The 24,325-nt window shown below is 45.0% G+C and overlaps 1 protein-coding gene across 1 annotated transcript in view; it reads right to left on the minus strand.

Moving 5' to 3' along the window:
• KCNH3 (potassium voltage-gated channel subfamily H member 3) overlaps nt 1–24,325 on the minus strand; it is a 71,746-nt gene that overhangs the window by 35,459 nt on the left and 11,962 nt on the right. The window contains exons 3-8 of the mRNA XM_066585548.1: nt 19,025–19,258; nt 8,682–8,816; nt 8,443–8,573; nt 7,052–7,301; nt 3,874–4,031; nt 1,404–1,611 (exon numbers count right to left, since the gene is read on the minus strand). Of these exons, the coding sequence (XP_066441645.1) occupies nt 1,404–1,611; nt 3,874–4,031; nt 7,052–7,301; nt 8,443–8,573; nt 8,682–8,816; nt 19,025–19,258 (1,116 nt within the window). The remainder of the gene's footprint in view (nt 1–1,403; nt 1,612–3,873; nt 4,032–7,051; nt 7,302–8,442; nt 8,574–8,681; nt 8,817–19,024; nt 19,259–24,325) is intronic.

Raw genomic sequence — 24,325 nt, forward strand, 5'->3', positions numbered from 1 at the left:
CTCATGGCAAGTGCTATTCCACTCTGTTTCACAGACAGGAAATAGGACAAGCCAATACATATCAGTGTGCAGAGTCCATGTATATCGGACAGCAGACAATTTTGATCCCTTCTAAACAAGCAATAACCTGTAAGTTTGCCACCCACTCACAGCTTTCATCCAACCAGGTCTCTGTTATTCCCACTATGTCATACTTTTGCTCTGACATTATTACTTCCAGTTCATCAACTTTATTGGTCAGACTTCTAGCATTAGTCACCTTACAGTTAAGAAGGTTTAGGTTATTTTTTATTTTTAGTTTATCCCTATTAACTATTCTGCTAGTTTTATCAGTACTAACCCCTCCCACCGCCCCACCCCCATTTCCATTACTTAATCCTAGGCCACTGTCTACACTGTCTTCCCCCCTATCACTCTGGTTGCTCTCCCCCAGTCCCTAGTTTAAACACTTCAACTTTCTAGCCATCTTCTCCCCCCGCACAGCTGCAACCTCCCCATTGGGATGCAGCCAATCTCTTGTCAGCAAAAAAAAAAAAATACTGAATAATAATAAGTGCCACAATTGCGCTCTTTTGGTCATCGCCTCTCCAAGAAGCAAAAGTAATAAAAAGTGATCGGAAAGTTCTGTATACTCCAAAATGGTACTGACAGAAACCACAGGACGTCCGGCAAAACAATGAGCCCTCAGACTGCTACTGTATATCAGAAGAAAAACATGACAGTGGTTGGAAGATGGTGACAAAAAATATTTTTCCTAAGATACATTATGTTTTTAAAGTAGTACAGCAAAAAAAAAAGAAAAAAAAAAAAGCCTAAATAAATGTGCTATTGTTGTAATTGTACTGAACCACAGAATAAAAGTTCTCATGTCCTTTTTGCCACAAAATAGGGGCCCTCTACCCCTGCCCCAAAAATAGAGTAAATTTCAAATTTTTTTCCCAATTTTCTCTGCTTAAAAATGTTTTAAAGTTTTTCAGTACATTATATGTTATGTTAAATGGTGCCCTTGAAAAATACAACTTTTCCTGCAAAAAGCCCTCAGGCAGCTACATTCATGGAAAAATAAAAATTTTAATTTTTTTTAATGTAGAGGAAAAAAGTAGAACTAATGAAAAAGCAAAACGTGGTCACATCCAGCATATAGAAATAACACATTTTTTCAGTTCCGTAGTAAAAAATTCCAATCAAGAAAAGGGGATAACAAATACACGGCTCCCACTGATAAAATGAAAAAGGGCATGATGAAACAGTTTTTTAATCTACATGTACCACAGAACAAAAAATGTCCTACAAAAATTAATTTGAGTGCCATAGATGCAGAATTATACATAGAGAATAACCACAAGCCATAAAAGAAAAATGTAATATAGCATCTAGTAAAATTATTGGGTTTATAGACTTACCAATTTCTGGGACTTCTGACTGACTGCTTCCGATCTCCTGCTGACCAATGAAATACCAGACACAGGCCACCCAGTGTGCCAGGAGAGCAAAGACAACCATCAGGAGGCTGAGAACAACGGCACTGTACTGAGAGTAACGGTCCAGTCTCGGAAGGAGGCGCAGCAGCCGTAGTAGACGTACAGTCTTCAAGAGGTGAGCCCCAAAATACTAATAGAAGGCAATCCATTAACACACGCTAGCTAATGAAAAGACTGAGATAAACAGAGGTGTATTTTTATATAGAGTTGCAAGACAAAGTAAGTGAACCCTTTGGAAATACTTTGATTTCTGCATTGATTACCAATAAAATAGAGTCACAATTATATACAATGCCAATCTAAGCAAACTAATAATGCACAAACAGGTGTATTGTTCATGTCTTTTATTAGCACATTGAGTAAATATTCACACTACAAGAAGTAAAAGAAAGGGAACCCTTGAATTCAGTAACCGATAGATCCCAATTAGCAACAATCCCCTCCAACAAACATTTCATGTACAGTAGCTGCAAATAATAGTTGCACAACAGTGAGAAGGAATTCTGGACTATTTCTCCTTGCAAATGTGTTTCAGTTCCTTGATATTTCTGGGATGCCTTGCACACCCTCTTCAGGTCACGCCACAGCATCTCGATAGGGTAAAGGTCATGACTCTGACTTGGTCATTCTAAAACACCAAACTTTTTTTCCAGCTATTCTTTAGCTGATTTACTTGCTTTGGGTCATTGTCTTGTTGCATCACCCAAAATCTTTTCAAATTGAGGTAATGCACTGCTGCCCTTACTTCCTTTGTGGTGTCTTTCTATGAATACCATTTTTGTTTTTCTAATAAAGAACACAAAGAGATGTTTTTGCAGTTCTTGCCTTTTTCAGGATTGCCCGTTGTGTTCTTGGAGTCACCTTAACAGAAGTTCCACTTCTGCGGAGATTAGCAACAGTCCTGTTTTCTCCTTTTATAGACAACTTATCTAACCGTGGATTGATGTACACTCTGGACTTTAGCAATGCTTCTGTAGCCTTTTCTAGCTTCATGTGTTTCTAAAACATGTTTTCTGAGACCTTCTGAAAATTATTTGCGTTGAGGTATGGTTCATACTAACCAATTTTCATTGAGAAGAACAGATTTGTCAGAAACCAGGCTTTGTGATCATTTATTTAATGGTCAATACACCTGTGAAATCCACACTTCCAATTTCAACTCCTTAACTCGGAAATGTCATTAACACAGAGGTGGTTCACTGGTTCAGTCTGTGTATGCATTTACATTAAAAAATATTTACTAAGATACTTGATAGATCACACGAATCTGAACACTGTGTTACAAGAATTTATTTTACTGTGTAAAAATCTATGTTTTTACCTATATTCAGGTTTCTGAATCCAAATATGGCAATCACAATTGTCTGTCAGGCAAGATAATGAAGTTATAGACATCATGCGAAAGTAGGATATTCTATATTGTACCATTGAGTTACAGTATATTAACCATTACAACCACGGTCCTCACTTATCACAACAGTCTAATACTTCCAAGAGAGATGCAATGACTTATCGGATGAGCATGGTGAAAGACTCCACCAGGACATACGAGCAAATAAAGGAAAACGGATGATTACTGCTTCCTTTTCCAATGGAGAACACTGGCTTCAACCTCATCTGTTTTTCTTGTGTTCATCTGGATCAACATTGGGAGTCGGGGTAATAGGCTGAACTAGATGGACATAGGTCTTTTTTTCAGCCTAACTTACTAAGTTACTATGTGACTTATGACAACATTGTATCTAAAGCCTCATGTCCATGGCCGGGTCGAAGTCAATGGAAGCCGTTCGATACGCGGCACACTCACAGCTGATACTGAGATATATATATAAAAAAACTGTACTGCACATGTCCGTCGGTGAGCCATGAGGACCATTTGCAGTACATCGAACCCGAAAGTGGAGGGATCTGCGCAGACACCGCTGCCGGGGAATGCAGGTAAGCATGGTCACTGGCCGTGGACACTGTTGGATTCCGTGTGGGATTCCCTGCACGGAATCCGAGTGTGCCATGGTCATGAGGCCTAATGTTTATAAGTACATTTATAAAACAGGTTATAGTATGTAAATCTGTTCCTGACAATCAAAATCAGCACAAATTTGGAATCAGAACCCAAAACGTTAAGAATCACAAAAAGTTTGTCCAGAAAAAAACCCACTTTTTTTTACAGCAGTGTATCGGCTCGTGTAAAAGGGCCTTCAGATAACAATCAGACCACATTTTATTGGCAGTCAATGCAGAAATCAAATAGATTTTAGTAAATTCGCCATTTTCTTCAGCTGACGTTACCAGACTGACTCCAACAGTAAAAAACTGTAGAAAAGCTGAGACATGATACAAAAGTACTTAGAAAGTCGATCTCATTATAAAGATAAAATACATAATGACTCACTATATTGACTTTGAAGCTGTAGAGCAGATCCACAGGGAGGGCAGCTAGAAGATCCAACAAGAACCATGTCCTGATATAATGGAGGAAGATAAGACGTGAAGAGAACACAACCTGCCCCGACTGACTGACGAACGTTGTGCGGAAGTTCAAGATGATATCTGTTCAACAATGGAATACCATACAGTAAGAATGCCCTATATGTTAATTAGACGATTTTCTTTGTAAAACCTATAGGGTGGAATGTATTGACAAATGTACATTTCCTGGCGTAAAAAGATGCAAACTTTGCAAATTTGTGCAAATCTTTGAGAGTTTTTGCTATTCTACACATTCCTTGCCACTATTCAAAATTGCTAAAAAAAATTGGGTGAGGTTTAGCAGGAGGGCTAGAGCTTAATAGTTGTGATAACTTAGGCCAGAAATTGGTGTAAATGATAGGGAAAATGCACCAGATATATTAAGAGGGATTAACAAAGGGAAAAAGGTTCTCGCTGCAGCTTCTTGTTAAGTCCAGTGAGGGCTGGAGCAAGAGGGCCACAGGCCCTTTAAGAGGAAGCCCAGCATGACACGTGGGGCCAGATGGATGGGAGTTAGGTAAAGAAAGGGTTAACAGAGTTTTAGTGAGGAACGTGCCGGAAGTAAGGAGCGGTAGTGTCAGGATTGGTAGGAAGATTAGGAGGAAGAAGGGCAGAGAGTCCTGCCCGCCCGATTTGTGGGTTAAAAGCGGGAGAGGTTAATTGTCATGGCAGCTGTCAGGTGGGGGGTCCTTGGAGTCATCGGAAATTGTGTGGAGGGGAGTTGGGTGGGCACAGTCTCACCTGTTAAGAACCCCTCCTTGGATAATTTGTATGGTGTCTGGTGCGGCGACTTGGCTGGTGGTGGAGGGCAGTAGACCCTCCTCCAGGTGTAAGTTATAATAGTAGTAGCCACCTAAGGGCTGCGGTTGGTGTTGCGGCTCTTGGTGAGGATCGGCAGTAGATTTTACCCTTTCAATTGAAGAGTTGAAGTCTGCTGTGGATTAGAGATGAGCGAGCATACTCGATAAGGCAAACTAGTTGAGCGAGTAGTGCCTTATTCGAGTACCTGCCTGCTTGTCTCTAAAGATTCGGGTGACTGCAGGGGCGGGGAGCGGCGGGGGAGAGCGGGAAGGAACGGAGGGGAGATCTCTCTCTCCCTCTCTCCCCCCCGCTCCCCGCCGCAACTCACCTGTCACCCGCGTCGGCAGCCGAATCTTTAGAGAAGAGAAGGCAGGTACTCGAATAAGGCACTACTCGCTCAACTAGTTTGCCTTATCGAGTATGCTCGCTCATCTCTACTGTGGATCAGCAGCAAAATCCACATCTAAATCTGCACCAATTCTGTGGGTTTTGATGCGGTTTTGATTATGTGGTTTTGATGTGGATTACCACTGCGAGTCCCAGCAAAGAATAACAAATAATAGTGTATGCATTTCAGATCACACTAGAAAAATGTAATAGTTCAGGCTGATTTATGAGACTTCCTAATTAATTCATTTATTATCCTCCCATAATCATAGTTTTACTCCTGGCTCATTGATCACTTTCGCCCTTGCTTCGCCATTCAAAGCAGATCCATAAATTTGCTACTTCTGCACAGGCAAACTAATTATTTTCTACAGATCGATGCTAATCATCTTCTTCACCGACCATCCAGATATCTTAATTTCATGTATTTTGAGGAATCAATTGACTTATGAGTCATTACTTTAGACTCAGTTCACAACATGTCTATGGTGCGCGGTCAGCATATACAGCGGGAACATTTTCCAACAGACCCACTGTCTCCATTGACTATTATAGCTATATTTGCTTCAGTTCTTGAGCTTAATCCAGCGTTATCCAGGAGGGCCATAATCTTTGGACATACTTACAAAAAGTCTGAAGGCATGCTTCTTTATGGAGGTCTTTAGAATCATAAGGCTGGGTTCATACGAGGCGGATTTGCCGCTTAATTTCCGCCAATATTCCGCATGTACCTATAGTGAGCCAAATTTCCGCGACAGAAAGGAGCGCTGATATCCACAGCTGCTTGTATGTTTTTTCCAGTGGTTGTTACTGCAGTTTTCCCGTTTCACAATAAACGTTATCGCCTTCTTCACGCAAACAATCCGCAATGCTTTCTGTATAAATGCCAACATGCAGAATCACCGGCGAATTTCACTAATTCTATTGAGGCCTACGGACCAACAAACTCAGCAGAAACTCAGCGGAAACATCAGCAGAATTGACATGCTGCGGATCATAAATCCGCACTGCAACAACATTTCTGCACTGCAACTTGCGTAAATTTTCCGCTACGTGAGAACTACATTTCGCCAAACCTCATTGACTTGGCTTGCATTGCCCAGTGTGAACCCAGCCTAAGGAGTTGGCTTCTATGTTATCTTTACTAGTTCCATGTTATGCGCAGTGCTTTGTGTTACGTCTGACCCGGACGCCAAAACACATTATCAGATGTGTGGGAATGTGAGGGAAATGTGAGGGAAATCTCGCCACAGCTCATTAATATTGGAAACACTCTGCAGGGCCACCACCCTGACGATGGTGGCCCCACCTCAGGAACCTGGGGACTACCTATATTGTCCCTAAAATGGAAATAGGGGGGGGGGGCAAATGTCGGATGTTAAATGACAATCATACCACAGTTCAAGGGAGCAGGTGAAACACCAGAAATGTAAGTATGGACACCAGGGACTTATCTGACTGTGAGGCCACATTGGACAAATGGAGGCCAGACCAGAACTCCACATATGGTAGAGAGAACTAACCAGCACCCTCTGAGAGGAGGGGCCAGAATATATATACTATAATAGTGACTGAATGGCTGGCTGGAGACAACAGCTCTCTGCCAACCAATCGGACCACACACTGCCAGTGCTCCTGTCCAATATTCAGGCTGACATAATGACCTGCGCCCAGGCTGCTCCATTCAGGGGGCAGGAAAGGGAAATCTCTGCGGCCGAATGGCTCCGTCTCTGGATAGAACCGAACAGCAGCGGACAGACCCCATTGGCCATTATGGGGTCCGTTTGCCTTCCACCCAGCTGCCCAGCTTTTTCTTCCGGTATTTTGAGCCAGATATGTGATGGAACTTCCAACGCAGATGTGAAACCGGCCTAATCCTATTCAAAGCTGTTTTTTTTTACCATCATACATACCTAAAATGAAGAGGATTTCCACTGCGAGATCACACGCACTCGGTGGACTCCTTGGACTTTGAGTACCTTCCTCTTTTCCACTGCTGAAGCAAACACTGTATGGTACAGTCACTGCTACATAGAGGGTGGCAAGCAGGATTAAACAGTCCCAGCAGGCTTTGAATGGACCGTAGTGTAGGAGTATAAAAGGAGATTTACGGACAGAGACAACTTTATATTCTGGCACTCGAGGCTTCTCACCAAAGACTCCCTGAGACAAGATGAAGTAAAGAAGACTAATTGAGAACAATTGCGAATTATTTAAATGCAAATTAGCAGCACTCGTGCAATAAAGATTAAAACCGTTGTATGACATTAGACAATTGGGGTACAGCTTAGCTTTTTACCCTAGAAACAGCGCCCCCATGTCAGTAGGTTATATCTGGTATTGCAGCTCAGACAGAAAGAAAAATAATTTATTTCTAAAATCATACAACTCTTGTTTCAGAATTTTCTAGGCTTTGCTTTGTCTGTTTCCTTATGTACTGTACATGTTGCTTAATCCATTTAAGTAGTTTTTGGTATTCACTACATAAAATGCAGTCATAATAAACTATGGTTCAATGGACAATGTCTGTTCTTCTCAAAAAGACAGATCCAGCGCTATGTCTAAGTACTGGTGTCCTATATTGAAAATAACAGTGGTGTATTTGAATAGGAAGGCATGGATGCGCTATACAATAGCATGGTGTGCAGGTCCCCGGTGGCCCCAGAACATTGATTTCTATTTTGTGCTGTGGCCCCTGTAAGAGATAGAGAGTAAAACTCAATTGCAAAGTTGAAGAGTAGCATGTGAGAAGCAGAAATCCGCATTCCGGGTCTCTCTGAGTCGCATAGGACCACTGCTATGACTGGAGTAAGGAAAGTGTACTCAAAGAGGTCTCCTTCTGCTACGATACATACATGGAGCCGTCCTTGGACCTGTATTCATTCCAGGGACCGTCAATGGGGATTAGTACCTGAATCTCCTACAGACGACGGTGGACGACTTCCTGGATGATCCTATCGGAACAGAAGGAGGCCACTTCGAGTACACGTTCCTTACGTCAGTCATAGCAGTGGTCCCACAGGACTTAGAGAGACGCGGAAAGCAGATTTCTGCTTCAAACATGCTGCTCTTCAACTTAGCAATTAGGTTTTACTCTCTCTCTTACAGGGGTCACAACACAAAAATGAAATCCCTGTTCCGAGGCCCATAGTGGCCCATATGCCATACCATCGTAAAGCGCATCCATGCCTTCCTATTCAAGTATACTATTGTTATTTCAACATAGCAGTACTGAGTTATAGTGCTGGATCCGTCCTTCTGACTGCACCCTGTATATACATTTAGAAATTAAAGGCTTTCCTACCTTTCCAATTTTTGCTTTAGTTTTATTCTGTTTCTGCAGATGCCCCGAAAGGTGGTAAAGAACGGCTCGGCTTCGCCTACGATTGGCATTAAAACCTTTTCCGGTGGCACGAGAATGCTGCTCTCCCCTACCTGCTAAGAAAGGAGGCCACCATTAAGCATAAGTCTATTTCATACCAGCACCTTCTATACAGCCTAAAAAATGGTTATTCCTCAGGTTACAGAAAAGCTTTTGTGCACCTGTCTCTTTCCAGCTCTCTGCTCCAGTCCGGGTCTTGGCATCTGTGATGTCTTTGTATGAAACTAGGAACAGAACCACCTCCCCCTTTTCATTCTTGATTGGTACAACATCCAGTAGACACCAAAATTGTGAGCCTGAAAGTAAAAAAAAAATGTAATGCAAAAATACAGTTATTTTTTTTACATAGAACAAGACAAATACATAAAATTGCTTGAATGAACAGAGACCTCAATGCAAATATTAGGCACATATACACACAAGGCCAGGACAATGGGTAGGCGAGGTTAGGTGCCTGCCTGGGAATCCACCTCACCACAGGTGAAGGTAGGGGGGCACAATTATATTGGTAAAGTTTTTCTTTTAATTTGTAGCACTTAGTTGTCTGTACAATGGAATCCCTGAGAGCGGTGAGCATGGTTTGCATTGCTCACCTCTCCTTGTTCCCAGGCAGTCCTCCTCCGCTTTGGGCGCTGACAGTGCACTGTAGTTCCAACACCACCCACGTCAGGACATAGTATGTGTTGGAATCAGTATGTGGCACAGCACTTGCAGCAGAGGAATATGGGGTCATATATGGCAGTTTGTTTTAATTGCAGGGTCAGATGTGGGGCCAGTACAAAATCTGCAACAGCCTCGACCCTCCAGTTATCATGTGTCATTTATCATACCGGTGTCTTCTTTTGTGACAAAGGTCCCATTAGACCACAGGGCTTGGGCACAACTGCTACTACTGCACCCACTATAGCTATAACCTGGACCAAGGATGTTTTGGCAGCAAACTTGGCAGCCTTCGGGAGAAATCGCAAAGGTGATCTGGGCCGATTGGAGAATAGAAGTAAACCAGATTATTCATTTTGCCTGTATCTATTACTTTAAAAATGTGTTTAAATCTCTTTCATTAGAGAGTAAGATAGTTTGTAATTGATTTTAGAGGCTGAGTGGGGGAAGGGTGCAATTTGCCTAACCTTCCTTGGGCACCAAATTACCTTGCCATAGCCCGGAATACACAACTAAGTCTTTGAATTACTACAATTTTTTTGTTAAGGATTAAACTGCAATAAAAGTAGTTTCGTAATATTTAACAAATAGTTGATGCCTGAAGGGGAGCTGTACTTAATAAAAAGAATTTCTGAAAAGCGGCTGTTAGGATGTGCTGCTGGGATCTGTTGTACTATTGTGCTTCTAGCAGCACAGCCCCACAGGTGGTAATGATTGAGCTAGCTGGGTGTGGTGATCTCCTGCTACCCAATCCCCTGGGTCAGAGCTCACATATAAACCCAGCTCCTGACAGTGTCTGTCTGGGTTCCAGGGTGAGCAGTCATGTTACTTCTGTTCAACCTGTTGTCTGTTCTGTGCAGCTTTTTCTCACTCAGATCTGTGTTTGCATGTAGGTCTGTTGTGTCTCTCTGCTTCCCTAAAGATGGTTTGGACACCTGTAGTCCTAGTCTGCAGTACATGCAGCGCCCTTTTTTCCTTCTCCGTGACAGGTGAGGCATCCAAACATCTTATGTCTCGCTCTGTGTGTCAGTTTGTGGATCCCTGACACAGCTCCCTATGTCAGCTCGGTGGCTGACTGTTTATCCCCTCCTGTATGAGGACACATAGACTTGCTGTGGAGTTTCATCTGTGATCTATGCTCTGTTCTGTCCTGTTGCAGCTATCGGTATAGCCAGGACCCATGAAGTGGACCGCTAGCTTCCACGTTTTGATCAATATGTCAACTAATACCTGGCATTTATATTCAGCTTATCACTTGTTACTAGTGGTTGCATTTTGGCTACTGTATGCTGTGTTTTCTGGCTCTGTGTATCCTGTCCCTGTCCTGTGACATGTGTATGTGTCCTGTTCTGGTGGCGTGGTTCCTAGGAGCAGCTAGGGCCCAGATCCGAAGACCGCTGGGCTGCCCTTTATTGGGGCGATGGACCTGCTCAGGTAGGGCCATGCCATCCTCCTTGTAGCACAGGGTAAGTTGTCTGAGACCCAAGTGTATCCGTCTCTTTGGTCACGATCGTGTGGGCCCGTGCTTAGTTTGCCCACACGATCCTAACAGCGGCTTTGACACAATACAGTTGTGGCCACTATCAGTACACATATTAAAGAGAGATACGATTCAAAGGTTGTTGAAATCTAAGGCATCTGTTTGGAAATAGGTTAGAAATCCATTTGTAAAGCTGCACATACACAACAGATTAATGTTGGTCAATCGGCCAACAATCTTATGTTTGGGGGGCCCTTACTGTCTCTTGACAGCAGATAACCTGGGTATGTTGGATTTCAACACTCCTGATCGTCTGTTCCCCTGGGTTATAAGCTGTTGTGGGTCTGGCTTACTCTAATTTCCTCTTTGAAATAAATATACATGCTTTACCAACATAAGATCGGCAGTAGATCGGACCTATTAGCAAAATCTCATAACTGTAGCAGGGTTGTTCGTTTGTAAGCTATTAATGGACTATTCTTAGGCTATGTCATGAATAGTAGATTGGTGGTCCACTGTCTGGGACCACAACCAATCAGCTGCTTGCCAAGTCAATGCACTAATGCACTGTTTCCACTGTAGGGGGCAGGCTTGGAATTAAAGGCAAAGTTACCATTCACTTCAATAGGAACTTTGCATGTAGTACCAAGCCTAGCCACTACAGTGGGAATGGAGCTGTGTGCTTCCTGTAGAAATCAGCTCCATGTATAGGCTCACTGGCCCAGCGAACAAACGACAGACCGCTGCCAATCTACTATTGATGGCCATCTTAAAAATAGGGCATCAATAGTTGACAACTGTTTAACCCCTTAACACTATATGACATAAGTTTACGTCCTGGCAGGGTAATACTTAACACAGCAAGACGTCAACTTACATCAAGTGGATGGCGTAAGCCCAGAAGTGAGCCCATGCCATCCCGCAGTGGGAGACAGCTGTGACCCTTAGCAGCAATAGTGGAGATCCATAAGAACATCTCTGCTGTGAACCACCAATATGCTGCCATCTATGTAGATAGCGGCATGTAAAGGGTTCACAGAGGAAGTGCGCTTACATCCATAGGTTGTCATGACAACAGGACACCATATACTGGTGTCCCAGCTTGCCATTGCCTATGATCGTTCTTGTGAGCGATAAGGCATAGCAGTACAGAAGTCCTGCAGTGCATTATCATACCGATCATAGCTGATATGGTTCAAGTCCCCTAGCGTAAAGAAAAATGTAAAAAAAAAACTAAACTTTATTGTACACTTTCTGCTATTTGTATATAAAAACAAATCCCACATATTTGGTATCATCATATCAGTAATGACCTGTACTGTAAGTTGAATACACTATTTCTTCTGCATGCAAAAATTATTAAAAAAAACGAGGCAAAATGCTTATTTTTCTTATTTTGCCTCCCAAAAAATGCAATAAAAGTGATTAAAAAAACCATATGTACCCCAAAATGGTAACAATAAAAACTACAGTTCGCCATGCGAAAGACAAGCCCTCATATGGCCATTTTTTTGGAAAAATAAACATGTTATGGCTTTTAAAAAGTGGAGATGAAAATCGCCAAAAAATTGTTGCATCCTTTGGGCTAAAATAGGCCATGTCCTTAACCCCTTAACGACTGGGCCATAGTGTTTTTACGTCCTGCAGCTGCAGGATGTGTATGGAGGGAGGTAGCGCCGCTATCTCCCTCCATACAGCGCGGGCATCAGCTGTTTATTACAGCTGACACCCGCGGGCAATAGCCGCGCTCGGCCGTTCGGCATTTAAATCCCCCGAACGCTGTTTGGGGGTCCCGCATGGCCCCCCCGCAGTGAGATCGGGGGATCCGTGCAGGTGTCATGGCAGCCGGGGGCCTAATGAATGGCCCCAGGGCTGCCTTAGCAGACTTCCTATCAAGCCATCCACACAGGGTGGCTTGAAAGACTGCCTGTAAAAAAGCAGTATGACGTAATGCTATAGCATTACGTCATAATGCAGGAGCGATCAAAGCATCGCATGTTAAAGTCCCCCAGGGGGACTTCAAAGTAAAGTTAAAAAAAAGATCAATAAAGTTTTTTAAATTGTAAAAAAAAAAAAAAAGTTATAAAAGTTTAAATCACCCCCCTTTTGCCATATCTATTATTAAAAAATCTAAATCATAAAATAAAAATATGTATTTGATATCGCCGCATCCGTAAAAGTCCGATCTATCAAAGTAGTGCATTATTTTTTCTGCACAGTGAACGTCGTCCGAAAAAAATGCATTTTTTTAGTTCCCCTGTCTCCCAGAAAAAACGCAATAAAAAGCAATCAAAAAGTCATATGTATTCCAAATTGATACTATCGGAAACTACAGGACATTCCGCAAAAAATGAGCCCTTGCTCAACTACGTCGACAGAAAAATAAAAAAGTTATCGCGCGCACAAAATGACCGCAGAAAATAATTGAAAAAAATGTAATATCTTAAAAAAAAAAATACAAGTACTACAGCAAAAACAATACTATATAAGTTTGGTATCATAGTAATCGTACTGATCCATAGAATAAAAATATCAGGTCGCTTTTGTTGCAGTTTGTGCGTCGTAGAAACAGGACGCACCAAAAGATGGTGGAATGTCGTTTTTTTTTCCATTTCTCTCCACTAAGAATTTTTAAAACGTTTTTCAGTACATTATATGGTACAATAAATAGTGCCATTGAAAAATACAACTCGTCCCGCAAAAAACAAGCCCTCATACAGCGACTTCGATGGATTAATAAAGGAGCTACGATTTTTTAAAAGGGAGTAGGAAAAAACAAAAATGGAAAAAAGCAAAAAAGCCCGGTCACTAGAGATGAGCGAACGTACTCGTCCGAGCTTGATACTCATTCGAGTATTAGCGTGTTGGAGATGCTCGTTACTTGTGACGAGTACCACGCGATGTTCGAGTTACTTTCACTTTCATCTCTGAGACGTTAGCGCGCTTTTCTGGCCAATAGAAAGACAGGGAAGGCATTACAACTTCCCCCTGCGACATTCAAGCCCTATACCACCCCCCTGCAGTGAGTGGCTGGCGAGATCAGGTGTCACCCGAGTATAAAAATCGGCCCCTCCCGCGGTTCGCCACAGATTTGTTCTGACATAGAGGAGGGAAAGTGCTGTTGGTGCCGGAGCTGCTATAGGGAGAGTGTTAGGAGTATTTTAGGCTTCAAGAACCCCAACGGTCCTTCTTAGGGCCACATCTAACCGTGTGCAGTACTGTGGAGGCTGCTTTTAGCAGTGTTGCACTTTTTTTTTTTTTTGTATATCGGCCGTGCAGAGCATTGCGCCCTGAAGTAATTATACATACTCCAGGGCCAGTAGTGGTGGTGAGGCAGGGACAGAAGACATATATTTATTGAATATAGGCAGTGGGCCTTTGCAAAAACATTTGGGGAAAAAAATCTATTTGGGCTGCCTGTGACTGTCCTCAGTGTACTGGGTCTCTGCTGGGTGTAGTTGTCCTCCTAATTCATACGCAGCCAGCTAAGTGTTACAGCAGGCTTGCGCAAAATTATTTCCTGGCGTTCCGTAAGCGAAGTCAGCCTCCAACCACACGCCAATAAGCGGCACATTTAATTACAGCGTTCTGTTTCTGCACTACTGGTAATACACCATGCTGAGGGGTAGGGGTAGGCCTAGAGGACGTGGACGCGGGCGAGGACGCGGAGGCCCAAGTCAGGGTGTGGGCACAGGCCGAGCCAGTGCGGTGGCCAGGGGTAGAGGCAGGGCCAGACCGAATAATCCACCAACTGTTTCCCAAAGCGCCCCCTTGCGCCATACCACCCTGCAGAGGTCAAGGTGCTCTACGGTGTGGCAGTTTTTCACAGAGACGCCTGACGACCGACGAACAGTGGTGTGCAACCTTTGTCGCGCCAAGATCAGCTGGGGAGCCACCACCACCAGCATGCGCAGGCATATGATGGCCAAGCACCCCCCAAGGTGGGACGAAGGCCGTTCACCGCCTCCGGTTTGCACCACTGCCTCTCCCCCTGTGCCCCAACCTGCCACTGAGATCCAACCCCCCTCTGAGGACACAGGCACTACCGTCTCCTGGCCTGCACCCACACCCTCACCTCCGCTGTCCTCGGCCCCATCCAGCAATGTCTCTCAGCGCAGCGTCCAGACGTCACTAGCGCCACTGTTTGAGCGCAAGCGCAAGTACGCCGCCACGCACCCGCACGCTCAAGCGTTAAACGTGCACATTGCCAAATTGATCAGCCTGGAGATGCTGCCATATAGGCATATTTGTGGAATCAGAGGCTTTCAAAAGCATGATGGCGGCGGCGGCCGCGCGCTACTCGGTTCCCAGTTGCCACTACTTTTCCCGATGTGCCGTCCCAGCCCTGCACGACCACGTCTCCCACAACATTGTACGCGCCCTCACCAACGCGGTTACTGCCAAGGTCCACTTAACAACAGACACGTGGACAAGCACAGGCGGGCAGGGCCACTATATCTCCCTGACGGGACATTGGGTGAATTTAGTGGAGACTGGGACAGAGTCAGAGCCTGGGACCGCTCACGTCCTACCCACCCCCAGAATTGCGGGCCCCAGCTCGGTGGTGGTATCTGTGGCGGTGTATGCTTCCTCCACTAAACCACCCTCCTCCTCCTCCTCCTCCAACGCAACCTCTGTCTCGCAATCAAGATGTGTCAGCAGCAGCACGTCGCCAGCAGTCGGTGTCGCGCGGCGTGGCAGCACAGCGGTGGGCAAGCGTCAGCAGGCCGTGCTGAAACTACTCATCTTAGGAGAGAAGAGGCACACAGCCCACGAACTGCTGCAGGGTCTGACAGAGCAGACCGACCGCTGGCTTGCGCCGCTGAGCCTCCAACCGGGCATGGTCTTGTGTGACAACGACCGTAACCTGGTGGAGGCTCTGCAGCTCGGCAGCCTCACGCACGTGCCATGCCTGGCCCATGTCTTTAATTTGGTGGTTCAGCGCTTCCTGAAAAGCTACCCACACTTGTCATACCTGCTCGGAAAGGTGCGCCGGGTCAGCGCACATTTCCGCAACTCCAAGACGGACGCTGCCACCCTGCGGACCCTGCAACATCGGTTTAATCTGCCAGTGCACCGATTGCTGTGCGACGTGCCCACATGGTGGAACTCTACGCTCCACATGTTGGCCAGGCTCTATGAGCAGCGTAGAGCTATTGTGGAATACCAACTCCAACATGGGTGGCGTAGTGGGAGTCAGCCTCCTCAATTCTTTACAGAAGAGTGGGCCTGGTTGGCAGACATCTGCCAGGTCCTTGGAAACTTTGAGGAGTCTACCCAGATGGTGAGCGGCGATGCTGCAATCATTAGCGTCACCATTCCTCTGCTATGCATCTTGAGAAATTCCCTGCAAAGCATAAAGGCAGCTGCTTTGCGCTCGGAAACGGGGGCGGTGGAAGACAGTATGTCGCTGGATAGTCAGAGCACCCTCCTGTCTATTTCTCAGCGCGTACAGGAGGAGGAGGAAGAGCATGAGGAGGATGAGGAGGAGGGGGAAGAGACAGCTTGGCCCGCTGCTGATTGCCTGTCATCCTTTCAGCGTGTATGGCCTGAGGAGGAGGAGGAGGAGGAGGAGGAGGATCCTGAAAGTGATCTTCCTAGCGAGGACAGCCATGTGTTGCGTACAGGTACCCTGGCACACATGGCTGACTTCATGTTAGGATGCCTTTCTCGTGACCCTCGCGTTACACGCATTCTGGCCACTACGGATTACTGGGTGTACACACTGCTCGAACCACGGTATAAGGAGAACCTTTCCACTCTCATTCCCGAAGAGGAAAGGGGTTCCAGAATGATGCTATACCACAGGGCGCTGGTGGACAAACTGATGGTAAACTTCCCATCCAACAGCGCTAGTGGCAGAAGGCGCAGTTCCGAGGGCCATGTAGCAGCGGAGGCGCAGAGATCAGGCAGCATGTACAGCGCAGGCAGGGGAACATTCTCCAAGGCCTTTGCCAGCTTTATGGCTCCCCAGCAAGACTGTGTCACCGGTCCCCAGTCAAGGCTGAGTTGGCGGGAGCACTGTAAAAGGATGGTGAGGGAGTACGTAGCCGATCGCACGACCGTCCTCGGTGACGCCTCTGCCCCCTACAACTACTGGGTGTCGAAGCTGGACACGTGGCCTGAACTCGCGCTGTATGCCCTGGAGGTGCTTGCTTGTCCTGCGGCTAGCGTCTTGTCAGAGAGGGTGTTTAGTGCGGCTGGGGGAATCATCACGGATAAGCGTACCCGCCTGTCAACCGACAGTGCCGTCAGGCTTACACTCATCAAGATGAACAAAGCCTGGATTTCCCCAGACTTCTCTTCTCCACCAGCGGACAGCAGCGATACCTAAGCAATACGTAGGCTGCACCCGCGGATGGAAGCATCGTTCTCTATCACCATCAAAAACGGGGACATTTTTGCTTCATCAATCTGTGTATAATATTCCTCCTGCTCCTCCTGCTCCTCCTCCTGAAACCTCACATAATCACGCCGAACGGGCAATTTTGTCTTAGGCCCACAAGGCTCAGTCATATAATTTTTGTAAACAATTTTTATACGTTTCAATGCTCATTAAAGCGTTGAAACTTTCACCTGAACCAATTTTTATTTTAACTGGGCTGCCTCCAGGCCTAGTTACCAATTAAGCCACATTAACCAAAGCGATTAATGGGTTTCACCTGCCCTCTTGGTTGGGCATGGGCAATTTTTCTGAGGTACATTAGTACTGTTGGTACACCAATTTTTGGGGGCCCTCGCCTACAGTGTAATCCAATTAATTTTTAGCCCACCTGCATTACAGCTGACGTTACATCAGCTGTGTTGGGCACTGCAATGGGATATATTTATGTACCGCCGGTGGGTTCCAGGGAGCCACCCATGCCGTGGGTCCACACGGAGTTGCAACTGCATGTGTCCACTTCTAAAGAACCCCAGTCTGACTGGGGCATGCAGTGTGGGCCAAAGCCCACTTGCATTAAACATGACATTACCTCAGCTGTGATGGGCACTGCAATGGGATACATTAATGTACAGTCGGTGGGTTCCAGGGAGCCACCCATGCTGTGGGTGCACACGGAATTCCCATTGCGGAGTTGTACCTGCCTGTGACTATTTATAAAAAAACGCAGTCTGACTGGGGCATGCAGACACCTTGACAGAATGAATAGTCTGTGGCACATAGGTTCCCCATTGCTATGCCCACGTGTGCAGCTCCTGATGGCGGTGGCACAGGATTATATTTCTCATTGCTTCTGTACAGCATTGTGGGCTATCGCCCCGCCCCTTTTAAAGAGGGTCGCTGCTTAGCCGTGCCAACCCTCTGCAGTGTGTGCCTGCGGTTCCTCCTCATGGCAGACGCACTTATAAATAGACATGAGTGTGGCGTGGCATGAGTGCAGCTGAAAGCTGCGCAGGGACAATTTGGTGTGCGCTGTGGACACTGGGTCGTGCAGGGGGGGGGGGTTGGGCAGCATGTAACCCAGGAGAAGTGGCAGCGGAGTGTCATGCAGGCAGTGATTGTGCTTTGTTGGAGGTAGTGTGGTGCTTAGCTAAGGTATGCATTGCTAATGAGGGCTTTTCAGAAGTAAAAGTTGTTGGGAGGGGGGGGGGGCACTCTTGCCGCTATTGTGGCTTAATAGTGGGACCTGGGAACTTGAGATGCAGCTCAACATGTAGCCCCTCGCCTGCCCTATCCGTTGCTGTGTCGTTCCCATCACTTTCTTGAATTGCCCCGATTTTCACAGATGGAAACCTTAGCGAGCATCGGCGATATACAAAAATGCTCGGGTCGCCCATTGACTTCAATGGGGTTCGTTACTCGAAACGAACCCTCGAGCATCGCGAAAATTTCGTCCCGAGTAACGAGCACCCGAGCATTTTGGTGCTCGCTCATCTCTACCGGTCACTAAGGGGTTAAGGGCTTAGTCACACGGGCGCATCGGCACTCGTACACGGGCGCCGATGCGCCCATGTGACTGAGCCCTTACTGCAGGAAGAAGACGGCCGTACTTCAAGCCGGACGACTCCCCGCAACGCTGAAGAAAGAACACATGACGCCGGTCACATGTTCCTTCTCCCGGCGCTGCAGAGAGACGTCTGTCCTGAAGTGCGGCCGTCTTCTTCCTGCAGTAACACGGGCGCAGATGCGCCCGTGTGACTAAGCCCTACTTTTTGTGTAACCTTGTCTCCGTATCATAGTCCTGCAATTCCAGAGATCAGCGAAATGTATTGCATATCTAATAACCACAAAATGTATCTTGTTACAACAGTCTATACACAAACTTGCAAACGTATACATGGCTGATACACTATACAACAAGAGTAATTACTGATAATATTCAGGTTTACAGCAGTAATCATTTACACAGTTTGTTAACTCACCATTTTTCCTGTAAAGCAGCAACTCAGCCTTAAGCTCCTGTTTGTCATTCAGGGCCTTTTGGACAGACTGCTTGACCTGTTCCCCAGTATCGGCACCATATAGAAAGGTACAAGCGCAGGACCTCTGCATAACCTCAGCACGGGCAAAGCCAGTCAACTCACAAAACCCATCTGAGCAATACACCACAGGGTAGGAGAGCGGCAGCTGAGCATTGCCAAGGACAAAGTTGCTGTCTGTAGAAAGAAGGAGAGCGGGGAGAGGAGAGGGGAGGATGGAGACAGGGAGAGAATGGAAAGTAAAGATGAAAAACAACAGAAAGAAGAAAAATATTAGAGAGAGAAAAATATATCATTTTAGATGAATAATGACAGATAATGTATAGGCGGTGGACAACTGTAACAGCCAATACAGAATAAAATGTGTATGACGGCATTAGTGAAAGAACCATTCATCACAGGCGATCATTATGTTTAATGGTTGTTCAACCATCAACAACCTCATGTGGCAGAAATGCTATCCTAAGCTCTCGCTCATGACCTGAAGGTTGCAGGTTCAATCCTGCTCTAGGTTGACTCAGCCTTCCATCCTACTGAGGTCAGTAAAATGAGTACATAGCTTGGCAGAGGGTTAAAGATGACTGGGGAAGGCAATGGCAAACCAGTCTGCCAAGAAAATGTCATGATGTGACATCACCCAAGGAGTCAGTTATGACCTGGAGCACCAGGGGACTTTACCTTTACCAACCATCAGCCTACTTTTGGCCACTTTGACTGTCAAATTGAACTGTGTGCTGTTGTCCCAAGATAAACTCTGACTTGGACTTTGTAAGTTGTGGACCTGAACACTACTACAAGGGACCACACTTTAGACAAAAACAAGCGTTTTGGAGTGCACACTAAATGCATGTACAATAGTGTGACTGGTCAGGGTCATTCTAGATTTGGGTTCTTGGTTTAGAAGACAGAAGCATCAGGGCATCTTTACACAAGCAGATTTTGCTACCATACGAATAATGCCTAGGCAGCGCATATTGTGGGAGGGAATAACCTCCCTTAAGATTCATAGCAACACAGAAGGTTCTTGCAAGAGCCATCAGCCATCTTTAGAACAACAAAGTCCAGCCAATACCAGCTCAACAATCCCGCTGCCTCTTGATGAACCACGTGCTCGGATATTAGAGAAAGGAGTATATCAGAGCATTGACATTTAAATAGGGACCATCATTACTAGCATTTACCTGCTGAAGGCAATATGCAAATTATAAGTTTATCTAGTGTACCCATACACTGAGCAGTAATCAGTAATCAGCAGTAAGTAGTTTTGCTGTGAATTGCCACATTTTTAGTTGTGGTTGTTCCAGGTGATACGCCATTGGAAAACAGAAGATCAGGAATCCAGCAACCAATAAAATATCGGCTTTATTGAAGTAAGACTAAAATCCCATCAAGAAAAAGTCAAACAGCTGTGAATATGTAGGTATAGGAATATATATATATATTCCTATTCTGCATATGGATCCCATTTTTGCTGCGATACATCAGGGTTAGTGATGAGCGAGTATACTCGCTAAGGCACTTTACTCGAGCGAGTAGTGCCTTAGCCGAGTATCTCCCCGCTCGTCTCTAAAGATTCGAGGGCCGTCGGGAGGCGGGGAGCAGCGGGGGAGAGCGGGGAGGAACGGAGAGGAGATCTCTCTCCCCCCCCGCTTCCCCCTGCTCCCCGCCGCAACTCACCTGGTCACTCGCGGCGGCCCCCGAATCTTTAGAGACGAGCGGGGAGATACTCGGCTAAGGCACTACTCGCTCATCTCTAATCAGGGTGTTAATAAATATGTAGCTAAAAAAGCTCCCACCCTTGGTCAGATGTTGTCCCAAAGTTTGTTTTCCAATCAGGTAAAACCTACTACTATGCAGTGATTGCGAATTCGATAAAAGAGTACGAGTGGAGCCTGGACGCCTTTCTTGAGCAATACAATATTACATGTTATATCACTGATTACTTCAGAAGGGTCGGTGATCTGATTATTCTGATTGCCAGTTGGAGTCGGGAAGGAATTTTTTCCCCTTAAATGAGAAAAACTGGCTTCTACCTCACTGGGTGGTTTTTTTGCCTTCCTCTGGATTAACATTGGGGGTTAATAGGGTGAAGTAGATGGACATGTGTCCTTTTTCAGCCTTAGATACTATCTTATTATGTCTTGCCCTGGTTTTTACTGGTGCGGTCATTCAAGACGTGCATGTTGTTCTGCTGTAGCAGGATCGTAAGAACTTTCTTCTTGTGTTACTGGCAAATGTTATAATATTAAGCAATACATTAATTGCCACACCACGTAGGTGATTTATTTAATTGGTTGCATTTCATGGAAAGTTCAATATGTAGGTTGTGCTTCGTGTAATCTGAAAGTCACATTTCAGATATACCAAATAGGGCAGAAAAAAATGTCTCTGCGGTCTCTTCACATTTTTACAGTATTCATAGAATCATAGAATGGTAGAGTTGGAAGGACCTCCAGTGTCATCGGGTCCAACCCCCTGCTCAGTGCAGGACCACTAAATCATCCCAGACAGATATTTCTGCAGCCTTTGTTTGAACACTTCCATTGAAGGAGAACTCACTACCTCCCACGGTAACCTGTTCCACTCATTGATCACCCTCACTGTCTAATATCTAATCTGTGTCTCCTCCCTTTCAGTTTCATCCCATTGCTTCTAGTCTTTCCTTGTGCAGATGAGAATAGGGCTGATCCCTCTGCACTGTGACAGCCATTCAGATATTTGTGGACAGCTATTAAGTCTCCTCTCAGCCTTCTTTTCTGCAAGCTAAACATTCCCAGATCCTTTAACCGTTCCTCATAGGACATGATTTACAGACCGCCCACCATCTTGGTAACTCTTCTCTGAACTTACTCCAGTTTGTCTGTCTTTTTTAAAGTGGGGTGCAGTAAGTGGGCTGCAGGTGTATAGTCACCTGCAGTCATGCAGGTACTATACATCTATGCAGGTTATAGCTATAGAATGTGTAAACTACCCATCAGGGGAGGTGGCTATTATAGCAAATCACTTAGCAAAGAAAGTTACTGGATATTAGTGTTAAAAGCTGTGCTGCATTTGGTCTGAATAGAAGGTCTGTCCTCATCTTACATCATGTTCCGCCGGAGTGCCACACGCATCTCTCACACGCAAGCTTGCAGCAAGTATGCAATGACGTGTGTACTTGCTGCATGCCAGCAATCCCCATATAATATCTTGGCATGTAGGCATGTGTAATACGCTCCAAGATAGAGCACACTGCGATTTAAAAAAAAATTTTTCTTGCACGCATATTTCATATGTATCGTGTGAGTGGCACAATTGAAAGTCTATGGGAGATCGGTACTACATATTACACATGCAAAAACTGCGTGCATAATAGGTAATAGCATAGGGCTCACGTCAGACCGGCCTAATAGTACGTTTTTGTTGCTAAATGATTTTATTTCAAACTTTGTTTGTTCATGTGTTTTCTTTGTGCCTTTCCATTGGTTATGGTGTAATATAAACTCCATTGGTTATGGTGTATGCGTGTGCTGTTTGTTGGCTACAACTTAGATCTGCACGGCAGCTTGAAACGCGTCGACCCGCTTTCCTCTATTTGTCTTTTTCCTTATGGGAATTTAATCTTACTTTAATAAATCTGATATATTTTATTGGATGCTAGAATCCTCTTCTACTATTTCTGCCTTTGACTTCATCCCATGCATCCTAGCGGGTAAGTTGGTACATACTGTTTGCTGTTTTTGAACTTGCAACCTGCAGGCCGTGAGCAAGAGCTTAGGACTGCATTTCTGTTGCCTTAGCACTCTACGCCACATGGGGCATAAGTGAAACATCTTTGCTGGCGTGGGTCTTCAATGAGTATCGTTTCTATGCAGCGTAGATCAGGAACCCCGCGTGCTCTCACAATTATACAGTCTTGGTCATCCAAAATTTGGTGGAGCCTGAGAGCCGCAGCTGGGCAAAAAACTGCCCTCACTTTTTCACCATAAATATCACTCTCCGAAGCTGAAAGCCCACATAGTATGCCTCTTTTATACACTCAGACTCGTGCTTTTACCACGAGACCCTGTGAGAGAAACTACTAAGCCATTGTACCTCTGCTACAGACTGAACCATCATGCTTGTGTACCTTAGTACAGTAACCACCAAGAGTGTTGTGCATCAAAAAAGTGTCTGCAACATTCCAGTAGAGCCAAGTAGAACTTCAGAAACACTTATATATGTGTGGCTGATAGTAATAGCTCTTCTTCTGAGCTGCAATTAAGGTTAAGTGCTCCTTGGAGATAATTAGACATTGTTATTTTAACATTACTTCTTTTAATCTTTTACGTATGTAAATTACTTATGCTGTTGGGGAATAAGAGAGCTTCCATACTTGGACATGAAGCTCTCTGTTTGCACTTGCGTTCCATGGGGTTTCATTTACTTTCTGAAGGTCAGAGCAGTGTAGCATACTGCAGGATTGTATAAACCCGATGCCTGACCGACTGATTATAAATCAATGGAGAGAAATAAGACGGATCAGTCAAAAACATCATAATGTATCTGTTACCGGCGATGTGTGAAAAGCAGGCATTGTATAGGATGGCTAGGCGATCTATAGAATGAGTGGGGTTTTTCGGCTAAGCATAAAATATGTGTTTTATATAAATATGCCAGATACTGTCCCCAGACGTTCTATAGACTACATAGGCATTATACAGAATGTACTATTCCAGCAAAGTATGAAGAGGGAGTCATGAAAAGGCCTTTTATTGAAAAAAAAGTTATATATAAAAATGCAACAAGAAATATAAAACTAGTAATGCACAGTGCCCGTATCTTCGAGTCCATTGTGGGCCCACGGCGGTCAGTAAGTCTCCTCCGTCTCTTTTTCTGACTAAAGGCCCATTTAGTCACAGCTATTATGACTCAAAATGTGCTCAAAAGCCATCTTTTGAGCGATAATCGTTGTGTGTAAATGTGCCGATCATTCAGTTTTCTGCTGAACAAGGGTTTTCAGTTCTGCTTGAAAAACGTCATTCAGCAGAACAGCTGATAAGCTGGACCACATGCTGTGTCTGCTATCCATGATGCTGAATTCGGGGAGCTAGAGATTACATTGTTTTCTCTTACACCCCAGGGCTGAACAATGGAGCCAATTACAGAACTCAGACCTCCTGCTTAGTTCTGCAACAGCTCCCAGAAGCTCATTTGCACGTAAATGAAGCTGATAAAGTACTAATAGCAATTAGTGCCTATTACTACTTTATGCAAAACGATCGC

This window comes from Eleutherodactylus coqui, chromosome 1 (genome assembly GCF_035609145.1).
Source record: "Eleutherodactylus coqui strain aEleCoq1 chromosome 1, aEleCoq1.hap1, whole genome shotgun sequence".
Classification (NCBI taxonomy): domain Eukaryota; kingdom Metazoa; phylum Chordata; class Amphibia; order Anura; family Eleutherodactylidae; genus Eleutherodactylus; species Eleutherodactylus coqui.